Source organism: Emys orbicularis, chromosome 1, assembly GCF_028017835.1.
Source record: "Emys orbicularis isolate rEmyOrb1 chromosome 1, rEmyOrb1.hap1, whole genome shotgun sequence".
Taxonomy (NCBI): domain Eukaryota; kingdom Metazoa; phylum Chordata; order Testudines; family Emydidae; genus Emys; species Emys orbicularis.
The window spans coordinates 363,162,455-363,176,660 of NC_088683.1; the positions used below are offsets into that span (position 1 = coordinate 363,162,455).

The 14,206-nt window shown below is 50.4% G+C and overlaps 1 protein-coding gene across 1 annotated transcript in view; it reads right to left on the bottom strand.

Moving 5' to 3' along the window:
- Positions 1–7,586, bottom strand: part of RNF121 (ring finger protein 121) — a 43,112-nt gene extending 35,526 nt beyond the window's left edge. The window contains exon 1 of the mRNA XM_065415526.1: positions 7,524–7,586. Coding sequence (XP_065271598.1) covers positions 7,524–7,580 — 57 coding nt within the window. The 5' untranslated portion in view covers positions 7,581–7,586. The remainder of the gene's footprint in view (positions 1–7,523) is intronic.
- Positions 7,587–14,206: the final 6,620 nt, after the last annotated feature.

The following is a 14,206-nucleotide window of genomic DNA, read 5'->3' on the forward strand; positions in this document are numbered from 1 at the left end:
CCTGGGGGTGCCAAAGCCGAAGACCAAGGGCTTCAGCCCCAGGCAGGGGGCCTATAACCTGAGACCTGGGCTTCGGCCCTGGGCGGTGGGGCTCAGGCTTCAGCCCCGGACCCCAGCAAGTCTAAGCCAGCCCTGATGATCCCATTAAAATGGGGTCCTAACCCCTTTGGGGTCCTGACCCACAGTCTGAGAACCGCTGATCTAAGGTCTAGCCAACACGGCAATTAGAACTCTGATGGTGGCTTGCCCCTTGCCTCCACTGTTGCTACATGGGTGTAGTACAGTCACGAGGTTTTTTTTCCTTCAGGAGCTTGCCACTGTAGACAAGGTACAGAGCCAGCAAAAGGCTGACATCACAATGGCGAAGCTGGAGCAACTGAGGCCTCTCTACATTAGTTACCTATTTTAGGTACTTATACAGCTTCTATTATTCCACAGAATCTAAGCACCTCACAATCTTCGACGCATTTATCCTCTCAACACCCCTGTGAGATAGAAGTGCTACCATTGTACAGATGGGCAACTGAGGCACAGAGAGGCTAAGTGACTTGCCTAAGGTTACGTAAGAAGTTTGTGAAAGAGCAGGGAACTAAGACAGGGTCCCCTGGGTCTCACAGGACCACCCTTCCTCTCAGCCTTAAGATGAGAGTTTTGGGGATTGTAGTAATTTCAGTTAACTGATTGCCAGGTCAAGTTGAATTTCACAAACATTTATCCCTGGTCATGATACCTAGAAGGCAAAAAAGGACAAAGAGTCAGTATTTAGAAGTACTTTGCAGGTCACTTTTAATAACCATGTCACTGAAAAAGGTATTTTAATAATAACACTGACATCTAAATCACAATTAAGTCAGATTTTAAAAAGTACTTTAAAAAAAAGACTATATTCACAGGATTCATCCTACACATTTCTCTTAGGGAAATCACAGCCAAATCCTTGAGACAAGCAATTCATCCTTCACTTCTATATTTTATGCAATGGATTGCTAGTATATGCAGCAAATATGGTGGTGACTGAAGAAGAGTTTTCAAATATCCCTGAGGCATTTGCTTAATACAAAGTCTTCCCTTAGAGCTAGAAACCATGCTTGACTGCTGTCTTAATTAATGGGGATAATTTTCACTCAACTCCTATGTTCAATAGTTATATGGTTTTATTACTATTCCTTAAAGTTACCCTGGGACATCTCACAGAACAGTTCAAAATTATAACAATGAAGATTTTAAGATATAAAGGAACCAGGAGAGCAAAAACAGCAGAGGTTCCAAGTATTTGTACTACAAAAAAGACCAAGACATGTGTTTCCTATAATCCAACAATAGTAGTGTCCAGACAGTGACAGAAAAGATGAGCAGAAGGCCTGAAACATATTGATCAGAATCACTTTATATTATTAGACTTGAAAAAGATCTAATGAAACCAATCTTCAGAATGGCGAAGTGGCTACTTGTTTAGATATCCAACTATAGATCCTTCTATTCCACAAGCAAGATATTCCTGCAGTATTACACGTACCAAAATTGACAGGTTTGTTCAGTGCCTGAAGAGAATGATGTTTAATGGTTAGAGCAAGGGAATAGCATTCCGGCTGCCTAGATTCTAATCACATATTCCTAGCTCCTCCAGACTTCAGCAAATGTTTTCAGACAGGTCCATTTTTGGATACCTAAAGTGAAACCTTGATATCTTTGGGCCTGATTTTCAGAAGTGCTGAGTATCCAGCAATCCTATTGCCTTGCAGGGCTCTTCTGGCACTTGTGTGACTTTGGGAAGTCCCTTAATCTGTTCTTCACCTTGCCCCTTAGAATTTCCCTGTCTCTCAGGATGTTGAAAGGCTGGGTAGGTATCTGTAAAGTGCTCTGAGATCTTGAATTAAAGCTGTTAGAAAAGTGTGGAGTATAAGAAGACAATGTTAATGCCACATTTTTCAATGCATAATGAGGCACATATCCAATACTGATCCACTGATACAGCAATGACACACTATACATCCCAAAGCATCTCACGAGATCTATCTATATATACACACACACACACACAACCATTGAAATGCAGCCACTTCTGGGTTAGACGGTGGCAACCAGGCACATGGCATGCTGCACAGCAGGAATGAAGGAAGGGGATATTTTGGTCAAGGACACTGGGCTTTTATGAAAAGTGTTACAGGACTGTTACTATCCACAGAGATATCTGAGGTGTCCTGGGAAAAATTGACACATGGAAAGCTACCAATTCATTGTGTATGCCTTGGAAAGACAATGGACTGAGCTGACCTGGCTGGGGTTTGAACTCAGAGGGAACTGAGGAATTTCAAACCTGAGGCTTACGCCACAAAGCCATCTCCAGTTAGACGAAGTATTTGCAAGACAAGGGCAGTCAATGAGACAAATTCTTCTCAACAACTCAGGCTTGTATAAGGGACAGTGGTTATTCACATACACATTGTTCATATGTTCCTTTCCAGAAGCTGAGGCCTATTTGTGCTGATCTGTTTGGCCCTCTCAGTACATTTCTAAGGCACTGCAAATGCCTTAGAGTCAGAAGGATCAACAGGATTTTCAGTTATAAGGGTCAGTCTGCAATTGATTTTCTTTCATGTTTTCACATGCAGGAAAAGCCTCATATCTCCTGAGTTCCACTCCGCTGCTGGTAAAAAAAAACAACAGTTGACCAGCTTGTGGGAATGCCAGTTAGAGGATAGCTTACCCTGATTAATTTGCCTTCAGTGGTATAACCGCCCTAGTAAGGGGATGATTTTGCTTCTATCCAGGTCAAAGTTGTGGAGCTTATGATTTCAGAGCCCCATATATAGTGATCAACCGGATGCCATGAGCAAAGTGAGTAGAAGTGGGTGCATTTGACCTGCACAATCCTTAAGAGAGGATTCCAGCATACAGAGTACAGTGGATCTTATTCTTGCCTTTTTAGATAAGGTTGAGATGGCACAGTCACATTGCTTGTAACTCAAATACTCAGCCCAGAAGTTGATTTTGCATGAAGAGCCCATTGCTGAAGTTATCCAGATGTAAAAAGAAAGCCTTAAAAATACAGTTCAGATGCTTCTCATGCTGGAATAACTAGCTGTAAGAGGCCAAACCTGATGCATACAAGGAATCATTCAAATCCCTCATCTTGCCTTCAAGGCACTGCATAGCTGTGTCCCCTACCAACATCTCTACTCCTCCCCCGGCCCCCATCTACTCCCTTTTCTCACTCTTTTCATGCCTCTCCTACCACCCTCTCTCTTCTCCCATGGTACCTCCACACCCTTGTGACACCATCCCACTCCTAAGGCCTCTCCATTTCAAGTCCTTCCCAGACATTTCGTACCCTCAGGTCTTCCAATGATGCTCCCTTCAAGACATGCTCTCCTTGATAGTAAGCACTAGCTTATTAGGTACCCGCAACGTTGTCTGACCAATGAGAACTTTGAGGGAATATGTCATTTTACATGTTTTTACAGCACCTAGCACACTGATAGCACTCAACTGAGTGAGAGCTTGACTGAAAAAAGCTATCAGTGAGTGAAAGGCACGAGGCTTATTAATACACAAATGGATACATGGAAGTGTGACAAATGACGACAGAGCAGCTCAATGCCAGTAAACATGGATCATTTAGGCCTAACTGATCCATTTTAATTAGATCAACCTACTCTACCAATCTGAGACATCTCTCGGCCATGCTACACCATTCATACTCCTTGTCAAGCCATTCCTACATATTGCATCTGAGAGCATGACTGCCTCCCTTCTGGGCTTCAAGGAGCATCGTGACTACAGGCTAAGTTCCCGCTAAGCTGTGCAGCAGGCTAGCTCTCAAGGGCTGCACAAGTGCGCAGCAGGGAGAGGCACCTCTCCCCCAGCCCTGGGCTGCTGCGGTGAGAGAGGGCTGGGGGGAGTCCTCTCTCCCTGTCACAGCCCGCACCCCAAACCCCTCATCCCCAGCCCCACCCCAGAGCCCTCACCCCAACCTTCTGCCCTAGCCGAGCCCCCTCCCACAACCCAAACCCCTCATTCCCAGCACCACCCCAGAGCCTGCACCCCAACCCTCTGCCCTAGCCCTGAGCCCCCTCCCACAACCCTAACCCCTCATTCCCAGCCCCACCCCAGAGCCTGCACCCCAACCCTCTGCCCTAGCCCTGAGCCCCGTCCCACAACCCAAACCCCTCATTCCCGGCCCCACCCCAGAGCCTGCACCCTCCCACACCCCAACCCTCTGCCCTAGCCCTGAGCCTCCTGCATCCCAAACCCCTCATCCCCGGCCCACCCCAGAGCCCGCACCCCCAGCCAGAGCCCTCACTCCCCACACCCCAACCTTCTGCCCCAGCCCTGAGCCCCCCCCCCCTCCAAACCCCTCGGACCCACTCCTGCCACACATCACCTCCATATTGGTGCACATAACAAAATTCATTCCGCACATAGAAGTAAAAAATTAAGGGGGAACATTGGCTACAGGATGCACAAATTTTGCTGCTGCCGCTATTACGTGTGCAGAAAACCTTTAGTCCCACTCTGCTCACAATTCAACTGGAAACCAAGGAAGTACTAAGACACCTTCCAATATCACACCCTACAAATTACAAAAATTTTTCAATGCTAAAGAAAAAATTGGTCCCAAGGCAGAGGATTGAACCATGCAAGAACAAACATCTGTTACCATGATCCTCTGTGACCCTGCTTAGGCAGGGCCAGTAGCATAGTTAGCTATACTCATCTGCCTGATATGTAGTTATTATATAAATATACTATGTTTTAAGGCAAGAGGTAGTTGTATTGAGTGCTATAGCTTGCGGCAATGTGAGATGCAAGCAGGACTAAAGGCTTTTATCTGCCTCACAGGCTGAAAAAAGGCAATAGAGTAGGAAAAGTAAGAGGTTGGCGGCTGCAGAGAGCCTAGACAGGAAGATAATGTCTGAGCAGCTGACCCTTTGATAGCACTGTATTATGATTGTGGATGCAATAATGGATACTCCTGAGGCTATATTCTCTCTTGTAGAAGAAAGTGGAAGCATACCTGCTTTCTCATCTCCAGCTAACGCACATCAAGGAGTTTGATCTTAACATAGCTTCTTCACCTGTCAGCCGGCTCTAATGATTTATAAAGCAGGGATCTAGAAGATGGGAATCTCCAAGTTCTAATACTAGCACTGTACGATCTGGTGTCAATCCTCTAACCTTGCTGTGCCTCAATTTCTCTATCTACAACATGGGAATAGTGACTACCTGATTGTGTAGACCTGGGAGGCATAGTGCCTATACCTCGTATGAGAGTACAGAAAATTGTTGCGAGCAATGAATATTGCCAGCTCTGTTAATCTGCCCATACTTTCCAAGTACACCAGTTACTGTCACATACTCACATACATGAGTCCCACACAGATGTGCATGACCAGCCAAGCTATTTTGGTAACAGAAGCACTGAATCATGTCACTGATAAAAACACTGTACATTATGTTACACAGATCAAGCCATCATTTCTAACGCCTCTCTTCAGTGAGCCAGGTTTGAACGGTCTGAGTCTTGGGGCAGCAAAGAGCTGCGACTTTAACAGCACCTGCCAGCACATGCTGAAGCCTTGAAACCACTTGGGAGCCACAGCCTGGCTGCTCCCCCACTGAGACCCCCTAACCTCCCCCACAGGTCCCAGAGACCCTGGTCTAAGCTGCTCTCACTTCCCCCAGCACCCCAACACCCTGGTGTTCAAGGGGTCAGTCACACTTTCACTGCCTGGCTCTTCCCTCACAGAGTTCTTAGCTCCCTCCATCCCCACTCCTGGCACAGAGCCCTGCAATGCCCCCTGAGAAACCCAGACCCACGCCCCACCCCGTTCCCTTCCCAAGGTGCCCCAAGCTCCCAGCACCTCCAGGTCACGCCCCCCACAGCCCCTCCCTGCAGCTCACCCTACATCCCCCCCCCAGTCCCACCCAACTCCACAGCCCCCCCCACATCCTCCACAGCCCCTCCCTGCAGCTCACCCTACATCACCCCCCAGTTCCACCCAACTCCACAGCCCCCCCCACATCCTCCACAGCCCCTCCCTGCAGCTCACCCTACATCACCCCACCCCCCCAGTTCCACCCAACTCCACAGCCCCCCCACATCCTCCACAGCCCCTCCCTGCAGCCCACCCTACATCACCCCACCCCCCAGTCCCACCCAACTCCATCGCCCCCCACATCCTCCACAGCCCCTCCCTGCAGCTCACCCTACATCCCCCCCAGTTCCACCCAACTCCACAGCCCCCAAATCCTCCACAGCCCCTCCCTGCAGCCCACCCTACATCACCCCACCCCCCCAGTCCCACCCAACTCCATCGCCCCCCACATCCTCCACAGCCCCTCCCTGCAGCTCACCCTACATCCCCCCCAGTTCCACCCAACTCCACAGCCCCCCCACATCCTCCACAGCCCCTCCCTGCAGCTCACCCTACATCACCCCACCCCCCCAGTCCCACCCAACTCCATCGCCCCCCACATCCTCCACAGCTCCTTCCTGCAGCCCACCCTACATCCCCCCCAGTTCCACCCAACTCCACAGCCCCCCCCACATCCTCCACAGCCCCTCCCTGCTGCTCACCCTACATCACCCCACCCCCCCAGTTCCACCCAACTCCACAGCTCCCCCATATCCTCCACAGCCCCTCCCTGCAGCTCACCCTACATCCCCCCAGTTCCACCCAACTCCACAGCCCCCCCACATCCTCCACAGCCCCTCCCTGCAGCTCACCCTACATCACCCCACCCCCCCAGTTCCACCCAACTCCACAGCCCCCCCCACATCCTCCACAGCCCCATCCTGCAGCCCACCCTACATCACCCCACCCCCCCAGTCCCACCCAACTCCATCGCCCCCCACATCCTCCACAGCCCCTCCCTGCAGCTCACCCTACATCCCCCCAGTTCCACCCAACTCCACAGCCCCCCCACATCCTCCACAGCCCCTTCCTGCAGCTCACCCTACATCACCCCACCCCCCAGTCCCACCCAACTCCATCGCCCCCCACATCCTCCACAGCCCCTCCCTGCAGCTCACCCTACATCCCCCCAGTTCCACCCAACTCCACAGCCCCCCCCACATCCTCCACAGCCCCTTCCTGCAGCCCACCCTACATCCCCCCCAGTTCCACCCAACTCCACAGCCCCCCCACATCCTCCACAGCCCCTCCCTGCAGCTCACCCTACATCCCCCCCAGTTCCACCCAACTCCACAGCCCCCCCACATCCTCCACAGCCCCTCCCTGCAGCTCACCCTACATCACCCCACCCCCCTAGTTCCACCCAACTCCATCGCCCCGCACATCCTCCACAGCCCCTCCCTGCAGCTCACCCTACATCACCCCCTAGTTCCACCCAACTTCATACACCCCCCCCCTCACATCGCACCAGCTCCCCCATCACCCCAGCCCCCGCTGCTCGCCCCTCACAGCCCTGGGGTGACCCGTCCTCAGCGCCCCCCCCCACCCAACAGCCCGGGGGTGCCCCCCAAGCTCCCGCGCGCTCCCGCCTCAGGCCGCCCTCACCTCCTCCACGTCCCGCTCGACGGGGCCGCCAATCTCCACCTCCAGCACCGCCGCCATCTTACCCTGCCTACCCCCGAGCCGGCCAGCTACTTCCCCCCGGCCCGCCAATCACCGGCCACGCCGACCTAACGTCCGCCAATCAGCGAGCACGACGCCCCGCCAATCGCCAATCAGAGAATGGAGGGGCGGGACGGCCCCCGGACAGCCGGCGAGCTGTCACAGAGTCAGAGGGTCATCTAACATTTACAACCACCAGAAAGAAATGCAAAATACTTAAAAAAAATCATACATTGCCCGGACGCTTCCCGGATCAGAGAGCACAGTGGTTCGCTGATGTCACGCTGTAAAGATCAAGCGTCCTCTCCACTAAGTTCAATTTACGTTTTTTTCTGGGGTGATGGACTTGGGAGACGCTCCCTGCTCTTGTCCCGCCTCTAAGGATGGGCCCTGGACGTGACGAGACGCTCCCGAAAGACTACAATACCCGGCATGCCCTGTGCGGCTCCTGACCTTTAACCCCTCCGGTTGCTCCCCTCCGAGAGAGAAAAAAAGCACACTAATTATGGGAGCATCATTATAATTAGCGTAATCATTGTGGGGCGAGAGAGAAATAAATAAAATATTTACAAATAGCCCCAGCGGGGGGGGGGTCAAAGGTCAGGCGGGTTTTGGCGGGAGATAGCGGCTTCGTTCCCCCAGCCGTTCGCTCCTGCCTCAGGTGCGACTCCTGGGTAAAGGGGGGCGGGGTCGGTGGGTACGGACCGGGGTGGGGGTTGGGTTTGAGGGGATTGTGGGGGTTTGTGTGGGGGAGGGGGCTGTGGGGTGGCCGGTGCACAGCTGTTTGGGGGGCTGCAGCACGGGCATGGGACAAGGAGGACAGTTGGGTGGGGTGGGATTGGGGAGGGATGGGTGTGGGTCGGTCGCTGTGGGCTAGAGCAGGCACGGATGTCTCAGGGGCTTGTCGGGGGTGGGGAAGAGGAGGCACAGCTGAGAGTGTGTGTGTGTGTGTCGGGGGGGGGAATACGGGGTGGCCGTGGCACAGACCTCGTGCTGTGTGGGGGAGCGCGGTGCTGTTGCCTGCTCCATGCTCAGGATGGCGTAGGTGTAGGGCAACTTTCGGGGCCGTGGTGGGCCCCTGTGGTCCATTTACCATTTTTAATTACAACACTTACCTTATCGTGTTACTATTAAGTGACACTTTACAGCCGTGGTGTTCAACAAGGGGTCCATGTACCCCTGGGGGTATGCAGCGGTCTTCCAGGGGGTACATCAACTCATGTACAAATTTGCCTAGTTTTACAACAGTGTACATAACTGTACTTTATACTGACTTCACTAGTGCTTTTTATTTCATACATACAATGAATGAAATGACTTGTTTATACTACTTCTCTATATACTATAGACTGAAAAGTGGGGTGCTGCAGCACACAGGGAAATAGTTCAGACAAAGGCCTCCCCGGGGGAGGGGGGGGCAGATGATGCTGCATGCAACAAGTCACGCTCCTCCCCCACCCCCCAAGGTCCTCACAGAGTCTTTGTAATGTGCATGGTTTGTGGGTGTTGGTGGGGGCCAAAATCGTGGACATTCTTGGCCTGGTCCACCCACTTGACACATCAATTCCCATCATGTTCCAGGCTAGCCTGTCTTGTCCGCAATTTTGAGGTTTATCCAATGCTAGAGGAAAGAGCGCAGTATGGAGCAGCAGCAGCCAAGCACAAGCAAATGGGCGAAGTATGGAAAGAAATACAGAAAGGAATGGGAAAAAGAAAACAAATTTAAAGACTGGCTGAAGCCTGCAACTGGCGACAACGCAAAAGCTTTTTGCAGATATTGCAAAGCCCTAATCCATGCACATTGTGCAGACCTTGTGCAAAATGCAGCAACTGAGAAATATAAATCAAATACAAAACCATTTTCTGTGATGCACCTGACAAATATTGATTTCACTGTCTCAAGACTTTCAGTCTCAACGATGCACCACGCGGGGCTGAAACTGGCCTGCTACATTGCTTGCCACACAGCTTTGTGGATCACCTCGGTGAGCTTGTCAGATCAGCTTTTGAAAAAGATATCCACCTCCATCGCACAAAATGCAGGGCATGAATCAACAATGTTATTGCTCCCTGCATGTTCTACGACCTCATCAAAGACATTGGTGAGTTCCAGTAATCACTGGTGATAGATGAGAGCACAGACATTGTTGCAGTAAAGAAGCTTTGCATTGTAGAGCGGTACTTCAGTCCCTCCTTAGGCAAGAGTGTCTCCATATTTTTGGGACCAGTCAGTTTGGAAGGCGAAACAGCTGAAGCTATTGCCACAGCACTGCTTCAGTTTCTTGTCAGTGTTGGTCTAGATTTCAGCAGGTGTATTGGGATTGGGACCGACAGCTGTAGCGTCATGGTTGGCCATAAAAATTCCGTGTACACGCATCTGCTCGAGAAGAATGACAGGCTCAGTCTCATCAAATGCGTATGTCACTCCATCCAGCTGTGTGCCAGTAAAGCGGTAGAAATGCTGCCAAGGCATCTAGAGTTTTTTTAGTCTCCCGTTCCTACAGCTGGTTCTCTCACAGCCCCCAGAGACAGCGTGCATATGCACAGCTATTCCAGGTAATGAATCCTGGTAACATGCCACTGAAACTTGTTCAGCTGTCAGCGATGACATGGCTTTCCATTCACGAGTGTTGTGTGCGCATACTGGATCAGTGGGATGCGTTGAAGCTACACTTCCAACTGAGCAAAGATAAGCAGTGATGCTATGAAGCAGAAGTTCTGTATTGCGACCCTGTGAATAAACTGTATTTACAGTTTCTAACACTGATTCTGCAGGAATTCTCCAGAATCAACAAACTGTTCCAACTGGAATCTGGTGGTAATGCCTTCAAGATGTTGGACACCCTCCTGTCTTTCTTTTGGGGTCTTTTAGCTAGAATATTGTTTCCAAAGAGCATCCCTGTATCGGACGCTAAACTCCTGGAAGTCCATTTGAGTGACACAGCCAGCCACTAGCCACTGGTTGTTAATTTCGGCGTAATGTTCACCATAGCTCTAGGAGCCGCAAAGCTTGACAAAGCTGTTCAAGACGGTATAAAGAGTAGATGCCGAGACTTCATTCTTGAAGCAGCTAAATAAGTTCAGCGCAGACTACCAGCGAATATCGATCTGTGGAACTCTGTTGGTGTTCAGTCCATTGGTTATTCTGTCTCTGGCAAAACCTCAAGTAGCGAAGATCTCAATGATAAACATTTTCAAAGGTGACTTGGGGGCCTTTGATAACCAGTATCAAGCCATCAGCTGACAGAAATGGAAGAACACAGATGACAAACAAGGAGAGCAGTTCTGGGTGGAGGTCTACAACTTTGAGGACTGTAGCGGCGAACGGTGCTTTAAAGAGCTAGCCCTGTTTGCGCTCCCTCTACTTGCCATGCCTCTCAGTAATGCTGATGCGGAACAAGTGTTCTCGCAGATGAACATTAAATCCAAGCACCGGAACAGGATGGGTCACCAGGCTCAGAGCAGTATACTGCATATTCGGTCCGAGTTAAGATGACGGGGGCTGTGCTGTAAGGATTTTATTCCAATCCAGGATATGCTTCAATGCTTTACCATGGGAATGTACCACACACAGGGAGCTGATCCCACCACAGATGATGTAGAGAGCGAGGATGACGTTTAACTGAAGTTGGAGTCCCACCACTCTACTCATCCTTGCTGAGCTCCCGTAGCTTGTTCTTCTGTTCCCGGCTCAGGACTTCATGATTCACCGGACCAAAGCGGTTCCTGCACACCTTGGGGGGAAAAAGTCCTGCTGTCTCAGAGGCTTGCCTGGCGGGGCGGCCAGGGGTGGCGACCAAAATGGCGGGAGGCACGTGCCTGGTGGGGCGGCCAGGGTATTTAAAACTAATGTTAAAGATTGGGACTCAGTAACGCCTTTGCTAAAATGGATTCCCAGTGCAAGGGGAAACAAAAGCAAATCAAGTACCTGGGTCAAACAACATGATGTCTTCCAATTTGCACACCAAGAAAAGACATTATGAAGTAATGTTATTTTGTTAAAATAACGACCCAGGTAGCCATCAAAGTTTGTCTAAATGTAAGCTTGTATAGGATTTTCTTTAGTAAGCATGATTGTTTAGAGAGATTCTTTATTGAAACATTGAACGGATGTTATATTTATGGAATAGTGCACTGGAATTCAGCTGTGGGTCAGTATTTTCACAAAATAGGCAAGGATTGCTGTTGGGTAAAGGCTTTTTTTGTATATTTAGTCTTGCCACCGGAAGAGCACCGATCATTTGGGCCTGAACACGCGATGCAGGACTGAGTCATCATTGGATGAGACCGAGATTAAGGTTCTCCGCCGAGGGTCACCTGGCGGGGCGGCCTAGGACTGTCAATGCTGAATCTTGACCTGCCTTGCCACAAAAGCCGCTCCCCTGGAGATAGATACGTCATGAGAGTACAGTGCATGCCACAGTATGTTCTCAGGACTCTCCAGGAATCTTCTGCTGGGGCAGCCAGAGGGGCAGCGCTGCCGAGGGCTGGCCCCCGTGTTGTTGTTGTTACTGTTCTGGGTCTTGTTGGCACCGCCACGGGCTCCGGCCTGCTCATCCTCCTGCAGTTTCTTCAGCTTCTTCAGGTAGACGGGGTGGCTGCTCTCGGTGACCAGCCCCAGGGGAGAAGATGAAGTGCCTGAGCTCCAAGAACAGCGCCTCATCAGTGAGCTGCGTGGCCGCCGCCATGTTCCCCTGCTCCGCCACCGCGGTGTTTCCTACACGCCCCGGCTAACCAAAAACCCAAGCGTTGTCATCCGCACATCATGAAAAATATGTGATTCAAGTCCAGGCAGCAAAAGCAAGCCGCCTGAAGTGATAGGGATACAGTGACGAGAAGGGGTGGTGTGGTGGTCGTGGTGGCAGAGGTGGCGGAAAAGCGGGAGTAATTTCATCGCCAATCTCTTAAAGGGTTGGGGGGGGGGGTTCTCTGTAAATCCTTCAAATGCACTCAAAATGTTTTATTTTATACACATATATTTATAGTTTTCCACCAAAGTGTTGTTGAAGAAAACCGCCCTGTATATTTAACCTGTCCCTGTTTGCTGCAGTCTCTGTCTGGCAGAATGGTTACAAGTTACAACGTACCTTTTTGTTGTGTGCATTTTAATGCTAAAAATACATTATGGTATTTTTATAAAAACACCCCGTTTTGAAGTTTGTGGCTTGTTTTGGGCTTGTTTAACCAAAGTGGGATTGGCTTGTTTTGGGCCTGCTTGTTGGCATTAGGTGTCGCTGAGCGGAAATGGATTGGGCTTGTCTTGAAATGAGATTGGGCTGTTTTGGGGCTTGTTTTGAAAGCCAGGTTGCTTATTTATCTCGTGAGAGTTTGGGGGCAGCCGGGATGGGGGTGGGGGATCTAGGGCACTGGGGGGCTAGGAGTAGGGAAGCAGGATGTTGGGGTTTGGGGGGAGTGGGCGAAGTATGGGGTAGGTTTGGTGAAATTTGGGGTTGGGAAGTGGGGATTGGATGGGTTGTGGGCGGGAGGGGTTTTGTCTGGCTTTGGGATGGGGTCAGGCTGTAAAGCTTTTTGAGATGCTGGGAGGGGAAGAGCTGAACGGATCCAAAGTCTTACCTTTCTAGGGGATGGGTGGTAAGGTGTTGTGCTGGGTGGGGGATTATGTGCGGATGTGGGGTTGGGGATCATCTACACAGGAGGGCTGTTGGGGATAAGGGGTGATGTGAAAGCAAAGGAGGGTTTGTGTCTGTTCCAGGTTCCCATGGAAAAGAGATGCTGTAATTTGTACCTGACTTTTTTTTTTTTTCCCCCTGAAGAAGTAACAGTTGAGATTTTTTGTTGTTGTTGTTATGATTATATTGAATTGGTTCCCACAACCCATAGAAGTAGAATTTGCTCTGGGAAATAGATTAAAATTGTCTTCTTTAACTATTTTCACAAGCTTTTTAACCGATCCTTAAATCTGTGCATGGATGAATTTCTCATTAGTGGAAAAGCCTAGATGTCATTTTTTTTCTTGCTGAAGTTTCACTTGTTGTTTGTTTAGACACCTGTAGCAGTGCGCAGACTCATCCCTGCGGCGCCTCCTGCTGGTCTCTCAGGGAATTAGCTCAATCCAGCCTCCGGAGCGCCCTCTGCAAGCCGGTGATCCGCCTTGCCGCTTCGGGCCCCCGTGTCCTTCCCAAGACCCCGGTGCCCTTGTCTTGGGTGCTACCACCCTGAGGTTTGTACTGAATTGATTAATCCAGTCATGACATTCACACCTGAAGTTAAACTGGGGCATCTTTCCCATATACACAAGGCCTCTGATCTGGTGGAAAGGAGGGCGCAGGGGATTCAAACAGGCCTCTGACTGTGCGTTGTTGAGGCTTGGTCTGGCCAGCACAGAGTGTAATATACAATATCCATCTCCTTCAGTGAAAGCAGAGGGAGGATCATAAATGTTCAGTGAAATTCAAATCCACTTTTATTGCTGGCTGCGAAAACACAGCCCTTGGCAAATGTGCCCAAAGTGAGACCAAGTGGAAACGGCTCCAATCTCTGTAAAGAACCAGATTCTGTCTGTGATTCTGCCAGTCGCTGACGGACCAGATGGAGTGAGAGAGTGTTTCCGGGAAACTCAGAGGAACCTTGGAGCAGGCAGCTGGGAGTTTTCTGAAGAATCAGAA